Genomic DNA, 12,892 nt, shown 5'->3' with positions numbered 1-12,892 from the left:
AAATGCAAATGAAAACAACTCTGAGGTACTACCTCACATCTACCAGATTGGCTAAAATGATATCAGGGGAGAGTAATGAATGTTGGAGCGGATGTGGCAAAATTGGGACATTAATGCATTGCTGGTGGAGTTGTGAACTGATCCAACCATTCTGGATGGCAATTTGGAACTAAGCCCAAAGAGTGATAAGAGAATGGCTACCCTTTGATCCAGCCATACCATTGCTGGGATTGTACCCCAAAGAGAACATAGATAAACAGACTTGCACAAAAATATTTATAGTTGAGCTCTTTGTGGTGGCTAAAAACTGGAAAGCAAGGGTACGCCCTTCAATTGGGGAATGGTTGAACAAATTGTTGTATATGTTGGTGATGGAATACTATTGTGCTCAAAGGAATAATAAACTGGAGGAATTCCATGTGAACTGGAACGACCTCCAGGAACTGATGCAGAGTAAAAGGAGCAGAGCCAGAAGAACATTGTACACAGAGACTGATACACTGTGGTAAAATAGAATGTAATGGACTTCTGTACTAGGAGCAATGCAATGACCCAGGACAATTCTGAGGGATTCATGGAAAAGAACACTATGCACATCCAGAGGAAGAACTACAGGAGTGGAAACACAGAAGAAAAACAACTGCTTGAACACATGGGTTGGTGTGGACATGATTGGGGATGTAGACCCCAAAAGACCACACCAATGTAAGTATCAATAATATGTAAATAAGTCTTGACTGACCACAAATGTTAAAACCAGTGGAAATGAGTTAGCTACGGTTGGGTTTGAGAGGGTGAAGGGTAAAGTAAAAACATGAATTATGTAACCATGGAAAACTTTTCTAAAAATAAAAAATTATAAAATAAAATAAAAAACAGCATATTTAACTCACAAAGAATAAAGATAAAGGGTCATAGCATAAAAAAAACTAAAGAAGATTTCAGGTTTCAGAACTTTTCAAAAAAATAAAAATTACTTTTCAAATAGGGGGATGATTCTTAACCAAACAAGTTACAGGGGTCATCATAAAAAATTAAAATAGACAATGCCAATTATATGACATTTTTAAAAACTGTATAACAACCTGACTATTGAGTTGGAAAGTATTTGCATCAAGTAAATTTTTTAGAATCTAATACTCAAATTATGTTGCAAATATATATGACCAAGAGCCATTTCCCCAGTAGGTAAGTGGTCAAAGGATCTGAACAATTTTTAACAGAAGAAATAGAAACCATAAAAACTGCAAAGAAAGAATGATTCAAATCATTATTAATGAAAGGAATGAAAATTAAATAACTCTGAGACTTTTCCCATGCATTAAATTAGTAAAGATGATAAAAGATAAAAAATAGTCAATAATGTAAAAGCAGTAGGGGGAAAGGCATATTAATACACTGGGGGTAGAGTTACAAATTGGTTCTAGAAAGTAATTTGAATTTTACGAAAAAAGTCATTAAAGAAGTATTCATACTCTTTGACCCAGCAATCCCACTTTTGACCATCTATCGCAAGCAAATTATATAACATTGTGAACAAAGTACTGACCCAGAAGTCATCAAATCCCGAGTTCAAATCCTAGCTTAATCACTTAGTTTTGTGATCCTGTGTAAATTATTTTGCTTTAATTTCTTTATCTATTAAATGGGAATGATAATAGGACATATCCCCCAGTATTGCTGTGAAGATAAAGTTAGATAATATTTGTAAAAGTGCTTTGCAAACCTTAAAGCAGAACATAAATACTATTAATAACAATATGGCATTATTATTATTATTTTCCCCAAGCAATTCAAAGACAGAAAAAAAGTTTCCATATAAATCAATGTATTAGTCACAGCATCTGCTATGATAGCAAAAAAAAAAATCTCTCAAAATCTAGAAATGGGTGCCTACTTATTGAGAAATAAATACACAAGTTAGGGTTTTTAAGGTAATGGAATGTTATTGGTTTCTTTGCTGTAGCATTGGCTAATCTGCCATTTTTATAAATTGGCTAAGTGAAGAGGAAACACTTTCCAAGAATTACTCAAGTTTTTAATCCCATAGATACTCTGGCACAAGTATTATTTACTTATGATATTTTAGGGCAAGGTTCTATAGATAATATATGTCTGATTCCAAATCAGTGTTTCAGATTTGTGAAATGCTAGCAACAGATGAGAGATAGGAAGAGGGGCAGCTAGATGGCATAGTGAATAGAATGCCAAACCTGGAGTCAGGTGGTCTTGGGTTCTGATCTGGCCTCAAACATTGCCTAATTGTATGATCCTGGGCAAGTTATTTAAGTTCCATTTCCTAGATCTTGTCCTTCTGTCTCAGAGTTATTACTAAGACAGAAAGTAAGAGTTAAAAAAAGAAAGAAAGAACTAGGGAGCAGGAGAGAAGAAGCAGGTTCAGTTCCAAACCCAAGAGCTCAAAGGGACTCTCTGACATGATAAAAGCTAAGTAGGGTTGGTATTTATATAGTTCTTTAAGGTTTTATAAAATTCTTTATATATGTTTACTCATTTGGCCATCAAAATAACCCTGTGAGGTAGGCACAATTACTATCCCCCCTTTTACAAATGTGAAAAATGAGTCAGAGATATTAAGTGGCATGCCTGATGTCACACAGCCATTGATATCTGAGGCAGAATTTGAACTCAGAATTTCCTTAATCCAACTCCCATACTCTATCCTTTTTGCCATCTAGGTGCCATGGTCATACTGAGGGAGTCAAATAAAAAACATATCCCTTTATATAAGCTCACAGCTTTGAAAATACCCATTTGCTTGAATTTCTAACTTAATTTCTGCCATATTTTCTTGGCCCATTACTTTATCATTTTTCCTCATTGCTGATGACCTTCCAAGAATTGAATGAATCAACTGTCGTTGACTCCTGCTCATTTATCTTCTGGTAGCTACTCTGATCACAGGATAGGTTAGTTGAAGGACCTATTGCTTACTCCTTGCTGTTCAAGAAAGAAAACATTACTATCACAGTTTGCTGAACTCCCACCACGAATGTGTCCCATGCATCATCATTCAGTCCCTGCCCCTAAGTGAGATCTATCAAACAGAGGCACAGGTAATCTTGGCTTGTTATTATTGTTGTTTAATTCATTTCAGGCATGTTCAACTCTTTATGACCCATCTGGGATTTTCTTGGCAAGGATGCTGGAGTGGTTTGCCATTTCTCTTTCCAGTTCATTTTATAGATGAGGAAACTAAAGTCAAGGGACTTGCCCAGGGTCACACAGCTAGCAAGGATCTGAGGCCACATTTGAACTCAGGTTTTCTTGAGCCCTTTATCCACTGAACCAGCTAGCTGCTAGGCTAATTCTACTTCACTGGTTCAAGCAACACATCTACATCACAAACCCAAAATAGGTCACTAATTGGACCAGGCAATGGCTCTAGGGTCTGCTACTCAATGGGAAGAGGTTCTACCTAGTGAGATGAATCCATAGGTATAAATAAATAAAAATAATTTGAATTTCTGAAGTGTTTTTAGATTCACAAAGTGTTTGTCTCACTTGTGGGGTAAAAAATATTATAATCCTTATTTTATAACTGAGGAAATTGGAACTCTGATTATGGTAGTTGTTCAAAGTCTCAAAACTAGTAAGTTTAGACAGAGGACTTAAACCCATGTCTTCTAACTCCAATTCAAGCTCAAGATCCTCAAGGAACAGTTCTCAGCCACTACACATCTTGCCAAAAAAGCAAAAAACAAAACAAAACTAAACTAAAGTAACTTTACATGGCCCTAGACTCTTAGGAATCTAGGTCAGGATCAAAGTAGGTGACTGATCTGTTACATTCCACTTTAGCAAATCACCTTTTGGGCCAGACATTGGTAAGGAGTTTATCTGGGAAAGGGTAATTAGGGTGATGAGAGGACTTGAAAACATGCCAATAAAGAATGGCCTGGAGACGCCTTGGGAGCTGGGCTAGGAGGAGGGACTGGAGACGCCATAGTTGCCTTTAAGTACTTAAAAGACCATCATATGGAAGAATTATGTTTACTCAGTCCAGAATCCCAGAGCCTAATAAGTCTCCAAAAAGGAAAAACTGGCCATGGTTCTGTCACATAACCCGGAGGCGGAGGCAGGAGCTCTTCTGTATTTCATTAAACAGCTGCTACAAGGATTCTGGGTTGCCAACTGAGAATTTTTTTTTAATTGGCACCAGTTGATATTCCAACAGAACCATGGGTATCGGCTCAATGTTCACAGATTGTTGAAAGGGAAGCCATAGCCATACATTTTCCCATTAGCCATGCAGTATGAAAATAAAAACAAAAGGAAACTGAGCCAGAGGGACAACTTTGGCTATCAGTAAACAAAGGGTATAGGGGAATGATTGTAAACATGGAATTGCTGCACAATTTTGAACTTGAATCCTTCCCACTTGAGTGTAATAAACTTCTCAGGTCCAGAATTACAGGGCTAACAAGCCTGACACAAACAAGACCAAAACTTCATTCATGTGACTGAAATAGAAGGTTAGCTCAAAGTCCTAAAAACTGGCAGATGGGAACTCCAATTTAGCAGTAATTAAGTGAAAGATGGTGATTGCAGTCAGTGGAGACAGCCCTGGACTTGGAGGTGCATGGTCTTAGGCTGAGTCCCAACATTATTAACTAGCTGTGTGACCCTGGACAGATTATTTAGCATCTTTGGGTTCAGCTTCCTCCTCTGCAAAATGGGGCCAGTAATAATTACGCTACTTTCCTTTCAGGCTTGTTGTGAGAAAGGCACTTTGTGAACCTTCAGGAACCACAGAAATGGTAGTTATTTTAACCATTTTCTGCTAGAAAGGCTGTGATCAGCCAAATGGAAACTAAGAATCAAAACTTTCACATTGCAATAGTCTCGGAGCAAGCCCTACATCTGGATAATTGCTAGAAACATTATTCTTTCCATTCTTTTTTTTAAGGTTCTAGGGCAAAATTGCTACAGGAAAAAGAAAAGGTAAGGGCATGGGAGAAGGGGAAGGGAGAAGAAGAGAGATGTCAGGGAAGTAGCAGAAATTAAAGAAAGCAAATCCTATATCCCTTTTAGTCCTTCAAAGTGCTAAAAGAAAAGTTAAAAAAATTATTTTGTCCAGCCTGATATAAAATTGAGATCCTTGAGAGGACCATCCACCAACCTACCTGCCCTCTGCCCCAGTTCTCCAGTCTAAGAGAAAGCATCAATACTCACTGAGTCTATAATCCCTTGCAGAGCTTGAAAGCCATCATTTACAGGAAACACGTGGTCCTTACTGTCAGCGATTCGAGCCAGCTAAGAATATACAAATACATATGTGTCAGGTTTGGATGAAACTTTCTGGGAGAAGCAATGCAATTCCAGACTCTCCAACCCCTTTCAGAGAGAGGAGGAACCTGAGGCCTTCAGTGGCCCCCTGGGAACTAACCACAAAGCCATCGATGATAATGAGCTTACCAGGCAGGCCCTGGGGTAAAGTCAAAAGGGTTCTGCTCCAATTTTGACACTTGTTTTAATAATTTTCTCCTTGGGAGAAGAGGTAAAATGGCCTGTTTAGGAGAAAACTTGGTCTGACTTGATGTATTTATGGAGTTGGGATTAGGCCATTGGCTTACTTTTCTTCCATTCACCCAAATGCCTGTTGGCAACTTTGATTCAACCAGATTCAAATTCCCTTTCAGAATAGATTTTAAAAATAAATGTAAGTTTGGTTGTTAAGGATATAGATGACTGGGGACCTTCTCCTTCCACCTAGAGAGAGCTAAGTAACTATAGGAACTGGCTCAAATGTTAGAGAACTCAAATGTTTCTTTTTGGCAGAGTCCTGGGTTAAGGAAAGGAGGCTAATCAGAATGACCCTGAGATTTCTATTATTCCAACCTCCTGATTGTCACAGCCAATTGTAGACCAGGACTATGAACATTTATAGTAAAATCCTTTTTTTTTTTTTTAGTGAGTCTCTTATATTCCATTTCTAATCTTTGGGCTTCTCCATCTCTGCCCTTACGCTTCTTCTAAATAGTAGAATCAGAGATGGGTTTAAAAATCAATCTTCTGTTACCTTTCTTGGCACAGAAATACATTAGGTGAGTGGAATTAACTGGTCAGGCTATATTATCAAACCCAAGATTTCAAAAAGCTTCAGGAGAATATACAAAAACAGTAGAATTTAATTTCATGTAGATTTAAAAAACCCGGGCAAAGTGGGACTTGTTTATAAAATAGAATTCATCTAGTTATTAGATTGTAGGTTTTTAAGGGCAGGGGCTATCTTGCATGTATTTACATCCTCACTGTCTAGCATAGTGCTTGGCATGTAATAAAATGCTTAAAAGTGCTTTAAAAAGTCCTCCTCTATCCTTCTGCCTATCTTTCTGTCACTCTTTCTGTCTCTGTCTATCTGTCTCTCTCTCTCTGTCACACTGCTTGGTACATAGTTCTTAATAATGCTCTCTATCCCTACTTCCCTCTTCCTCCCCTTTTCTCTACCCTCCTCCTCTCTCCTTCCTCTCTTTTCCTTCTGTCTTCTCTGTCTTCTTCTCTTTCCTCTCTCCTATTTACTCTCATTCTTAAAGTCTTTCCCCAAGCAAGATCTTTTTAGAAGACATGCAAAAACTAGACACCTAAATAAAAAGGCCAATTTTTAGTTACTCTATGGTAGTCTCTCCACTGTAAACTAAAACTATGTTACTATGTATTTGAATGTTACTGTAGGAAGAATATTATAATTGAAATCAGAGAACCTGGTTATGGCATTGGTGTTTGCCATTAGTTTGATTATTAGAAGATCTTCATCTAAACCACAAAAGTAAGTTCTTCAAGAGTAAAGTGAGAGGAATAGCCTGGAGTTCTTAATCTGGGGTCCATGAACTTGGGGAAAGAACATATTTTCATTATTTTCATTTAGCCTCTAATCCAGTGATTTCCAAAGTGGGCGCCACTGCCCCCTGGTGGGTGCTGCAATGATCCAGGGGTGCAGTGATGGCCACAAGTACATTTGGGGGCAGTGAATAACTGTAAGGGAGCGGTGGTAGTATGTGACAGGGGGTGCTAAGTAATATTTTTTCTGGAAAGGGGAGGGTAGGCCAAAAAAGTTTGGGAACCACTGGTCTAATCGAAATGAAAGGTAGGCAGCAAACATCATTCTAAGAAGGTGTCCGGGGGCTTTCCCACACTGCCAAAATAGTCTATGACACAACTAAGGACTCTTGGACTAGATGATCTCTCTGGTACCATTCAACTCTAAATTCTGTCATCCTATTTATGTATTTCATTGGAATTCTATTCTGCTCACTAGTTAGTATGGGGAAAATGCTTCTGCCTTCTCCCAACTCTTATGGTCCTCTAAGTTACTGGCTATTTTCCCAATCATTAAAAGGCCTTTCAATTGGCTCATATATATTTTCTGATTGCTCTTCCTGGTCTTTGTATCCCCTATCTATCTTGACCTTCTGATCATAAGCTAAGAAGACATTAGAATTGGAAGAGACCATGAGATCTATTCTAGTCCCTTGTTTTTACTGAGGACAATCAGTAAGGAATTAAATGTCTTGTCCAAGATGAAATATCTAACAAGATGGCAGACCCTGAATAGGAATCTGTTTTCTTTGAGACCAAATACAATATATGTTTTGCTATACCATTCTGACTTCTAATATTTATGCATTTTAGATTATAATTACTTCTCTAGCCTATGATTAATCTCTAATTAACTTGATGAATATTATGTGTATTACTCTTCCCTGGTTACATCTTCCTCACTGGTCCTCTGCACTAGATATTACATTCTACCCACATGCATAATATCTGCCCCAGTTGGTCAGGCTTCCGTTAAATTATCTGAAAAATTCAGATCAGAATTCCAAAGACAAAGTTCTAATGGCCTCCAGAGATGTGATGTGTAGCTCTACCCATTTCCCCTCTCTTATCTTAACTATCCTTATTTCTTTTCAAGCACTTTACCTATATTAAAGCCTGGGTTGCTCAATGAATTGAACAGTTACTCTGCACTGATGGAACACCTTTTCCATCTCTTCCACCTCTGATAGGAGCTATGCTCAAGAATTTCCTGCTTCCCTTATGTGACTCTAGATTGCAGCTTATCAAAGGTATGCTAAAGTCCTCAGTCCACTTATAAGACTCTTCCAGTAGTGGCTGTCCTCTACCCAGACGTGCTTGGCCTACAGTCAATGGCCACCCCGGCCTTTCTTTCAACATCTCTAGACCAATTACTTCCCACAGGTTGGATTTTAGGTAAACCTGAAGATGAGAAGACCTGATAGCTCTCTTATCTAGACTTAATCTGTAAAATGAGAGGGTTCTATCAGATAGTCTCTGAGGCCCATTGCAACTCTATTCAGTTGTTTCAGTCCTGTCCAACTCTTCATGACCCCAGTTTGGGGTTTTCTTGGGAAAGATATTGGAGTGGTTTACCATCTTCCAGTTATTTTACAGATGATGAAACTGAGGTAAATAGGGTTAAGTGACTTGCCCAGGATCATAGAGTTAGTAAGTGGCTGAGGCCAGATTTGAACTTGTGAAGAGGAGTTTTCCTGACTCTAGGCATGGAACTTTATATCCAGTGTCACTTAGTTGCTCTTCTACCTCCAGAGCTATATTGTTATGGTCCTATGTATGTGATTATACTTAATACAATAACTGTGGTTACATATAATTAAGGAACCATGAGACACATGCAAAAACAAATTCCTCCCTAACATATCTGAAAATTCTCAAATCAAAAGGAATACGTATCATTTAATGCCAAGCTCCATACTGAGTTGCTTCCACTTTTACTCCTCTGCAATATGTTCATATGATGTAACTGCTTGTATTCTGTTCATATAGTATTGCTGGTATAAGTACTTCCTTCACTGACATAGATTCCCCTCCACACCTTAGTGGATACTTTAAAAAGTTGCTGTGGCCAGAAATATCTATCACCTGGCAGCCAGCCATCTGGTGATGAGCCTTTCAGCACTTAGCTAGGCTGGTCCTTGGACGACAGACACACAGTCCGTTGCCGGGCCCATACTCAAAGACTTTCCAGCTTGGTAGGACCTGTCAGGGCTTGTGCTCCACTGACATGGCTTTCGAGAATCCAAGGCCATCTCCGTGCTGCGATGAAACATAGGAGCAGGGTTTTAGTGGAGGCAACTGCTTGTGGAAGCAGTTAAAATAGCCCTTTCCTATCAGTCATAATCTGTGAAAACCATTGCTCATACCTGGGTTTCATTGAAATCTTTCACCCCAACACAGTAGACAGTTGCACCTAGATCTCGAGATCTGTTAGCCTAGGACGGGAAGATGAAAAAATTAAATTAGAAAGGGAAGATCACAGAATCACTCAGTGGAATAAAAACAAACAAGACAACCGAAATATTCCAGGACAGTTCAGTTTCCATATTTCTATATTACATTTTAATCTGATAAAAAAATTTTTCTACTAAGCAGCAAAATACTTTTCAAATTTCAGGATAAACTTTTATTCTGATATCATGGGTACACAATGACAACAGCTCATTTTTGGAGCTCTTTCAAATTTATCAGGCACATCTCCCACAAGAGCCCTGTGAAGTAGACAATGAAAAAATATTCCGATTTTATAGATGGAGAAAATGAGGTTCAGAAGCCTACGTGAACTTTTTGATCCTGCAATACCACTATTAGGTTAATTTCCTAAGGTGATAAGGGAAAAAAGAAAAGAATCTATATATTCAAGAATATATATAGCAGCTCTCCTTGTGATAGCAAAGAACTGGAATTTAAGGGGCTACCCATCCATTGGGGAATGGCCCAACAAGTTGTGTTGTAAATTATAAGGATATACTGCTGCATTATAAGAAATTTGCTAATTTTTTTAAATCATGGAAAGGCCTACATGAAATTATGGAGACTTAAATGAGCAGAATGAAGAGAACATTATTTAGAGCAACAGAAATATTGTTTGAAGAATGACCTAGTATGCCCACCTCCAAAGATAGAACTGATATAGAAATAAGCAAGATATAGTTGTGTATATATATATACGGTATCTTTTTATCAAATGATGCCTTCTCTACTGGAGAGAGGAAATGAGGGAGGAAGGGAGTACCTAAAATTTTAATGTAACAAAATAATAAATTTGAGATTTTAACAGAAAAATCTACATGATTTTCTAAAGGATACATTACTACTAAGACCTAGGGCTTTTGACCCCAAATTGGCACCATTCTGCATCTCATGAGGTAAAATTAGAGGCCAGTTAACTGTCAGGATAGGGATCTTTTATTACAGTTCTATACCTAAGCAATTTTATTTTAATCATTATTTGAGATGAATAGTTTTGATTTGTATATTCTGACGACATTTCAGACCTAATTCTTAGGATGGCTTCCTAAGATTTAAAAAAATCACAAAAATCATCTTTCTTTAATCATTTTAGGTCATAAATAAATGACAAAAGGATTCCCTTAATTAATTAAAAGCTAGCTGTAAGGTTAACCACATTGTTCTTATTGGATTTTTTACTCCCTCCAGAATGCAGTATATTTGGAAATATAGCCTATTACACTATGCAAGTTACTATAGAAGTATAGCCACAGAGGAGAGGAAGAAAATCTCATTTGGGTTTGAAATATATAACTTTTAGTTAACTGAAGACTCTGCCTTCTGAATTACATAATCCCTGAATTTCGTATCTAGGACTAGAAAGAGAACTTTACCTGGTACAGTACTGGGTTATAGTATGTATTAAATAAATACTTGTTGAATTCAGTTGAAAAAAGTAATTTTCCCACTTTTCCTCCCTTCTACAACTCTCCAACCTTGTTATATCTTAGCTTGGAGCTTACAGGTAGGTGTGATCATAAGATTTAGAGTTGGGGGGAACCATTCTCATTTTACAAATGCGGCTAGGAAGATGAAGACCAATCAAGAATCTCACAGGAAATAAGTAGCAGGGATTTAAATCTATGTGTTCTGACTCCAAATTAAGTGTTCTCTCCCTACATATCACTGCCATAGCCCTACCTTTACAGAAAATTTCCCTTAACCATAAAGATGATACTGGCGGTGATTACCATTTGATGGATCACAAACCTTTCAGAGATATCACTCTCACCCAAAGCCTACAGAATTAAATGTAGCCTTTTCCTGGCAATCCTTTGTAATCTAGTGGCTATCTACCTGTCCAACCTTCTCTCTTACAACAACTCCCTTTCTTGACCTTTAGTCAAACTACATATACAGTTAAATAAGATTAGGAGGTTTAAAAATATTTTATTCTTTCTTTCTCTCCCCCACAAAGCATGATTTTATAGGCATCTGGCATTCTGAATTTAATGTATGTGCATGTAAAATACACAAAATTCCTTTCCACCATCTCCTATGCAGAGATTTCTAGCACACAATCTCTTTAATCTACAGACTTTTTCCTTTTGAGTTTTTATATTGGATTTTTGTTGCATCCAAACTAAGCTAAACTCATTACCTACCACAGGCGATTTTTTTGCCCGAAAATATTTAAGCGTTTGCCAAATATTCAGGAAATGCATACCATATTAGTTCCCATATTATTCCTGCTCCTCTGTTTAGCTACTCATACATATTTAGAACAAAGTTTTGAAATGCATCTCCTCTAAAGTACTCTCTCCCTCCAGGTTTAATTTTTTAAAACATTACTGCTTTGAAATAAAAACCAAATTGCCAGTAGAGGGAGGTTCTTCTAAGCAGAAGAAAATTTTGCTTGGGCACAAAAAAAAATAAATAAATTAAAGGAGCCTTCAGCTGTTGGTCATTGGTTGGAATGAATATGTTGGTCAGGATCAGTTCCTCTATTTCTGCTCAGATGCATTTTGTCCATCTCTCTCCAGATCTCTATGTTGCTCATTCACTTGTTCATCTGGTTTGTGCATGATCCCACCACACACCTACAGTAAACTTTAGTCCTTCAAGGAAACTTGAACCAATGTTGTTTAAAGTGCCTATTCTTTCTTTTCCTTGAATAAGAGAATTTAAATCAAAAATTTAAAACCTAAAAGGAAGGAAATTCCTAAAAGTGAATTCCACATTTCAATCATGTAACAAATTATCTTTCTCATACAAATGTTGTTGTTCAGTTGTGTCTGAATCATTGTGACCCCAATTCAAGTTTTATTAGCAAAAATACCGGGTTCTCCAGCTCATTTTCCAGGTGAGGAAACTGCGGCAAACAACTAAGTGTCTTACTCAGGGTCATATGGCTAGTGAGTGTCTGAGGCTGGATTTGAGCTCAAGGAGATGAGTCTTCATAAGTCCAGGTCTGGCATTCTATCCACCGTGCCACTTAGGAAGCTTCATTTAAAGTGGTTTGGTTTGTTCTTTAAAAGCACTTTTACAAAACACGACATGCTGATGGTGAATGTCATATGATAGATTTCAATTAACAGTGCTACCAACTGTTGAATAATTCTGAGTCACTGTTCCTAATTAAAGATTGAAAATCTCAAAAATTAATGTAGAATGTGAAGGGTAGCTATGTGCCAGGACCCACATTTTGGATTGATTTCTTTCCATTTCATGCTATTAGGAAAATATCAGGAGAAAATAGGAGAAACTATGCAAGCAAATATGGCACCAATGTTTCTATTTAGATAAAAAGGGAAATTGATAATTTGTAAATCTTCTGGAAACTAATGACACTTACTATACTGCCATGATCATTTATCTGAAGGTAGGCAAACTACCACCCAAGGACCAAATCCAGGTTGCCACTCATTTCTGTATAGCCCATAAGTCAAAAATGTTTTTTACAATTTAAATTAAAATTTTAGGTTTTATTTGAATTTAAATTTTTCTACATTTTAAAATAAAATTTAAAAATCTATTCTTAGCTTATAGGCCTGACAAGAATAGACAGTCAAATCTGACCTTTAGGCTGTATTTGCCAGCCCCC

At 37.3% G+C, this 12,892-nt stretch overlaps 1 protein-coding gene across 1 annotated transcript in view; it reads right to left on the bottom strand.

Annotated features, from left to right (window-relative positions):
* The window catches only part of ANTXR1 (ANTXR cell adhesion molecule 1), a 331,895-nt gene that overhangs the window by 247,038 nt on the left and 71,965 nt on the right, over window positions 1-12,892 (bottom strand). The window contains exons 7-8 of the mRNA XM_044660903.1: window positions 9,204-9,272; window positions 5,194-5,274 (exon numbers count right to left, since the gene is read on the bottom strand). Of these exons, the coding sequence (XP_044516838.1) occupies window positions 5,194-5,274; window positions 9,204-9,272 (150 nt within the window). The remainder of the gene's footprint in view (window positions 1-5,193; window positions 5,275-9,203; window positions 9,273-12,892) is intronic.

The sequence above is a fragment of the Gracilinanus agilis genome, chromosome 2, assembly GCF_016433145.1.
Source record: "Gracilinanus agilis isolate LMUSP501 chromosome 2, AgileGrace, whole genome shotgun sequence".
NCBI lineage: Eukaryota > Metazoa > Chordata > Mammalia > Didelphimorphia > Didelphidae > Gracilinanus > Gracilinanus agilis.
The sequence above is the reverse complement of the archived record's forward strand: the minus strand, read 5'-3'. Positions and strand labels throughout refer to the sequence as shown.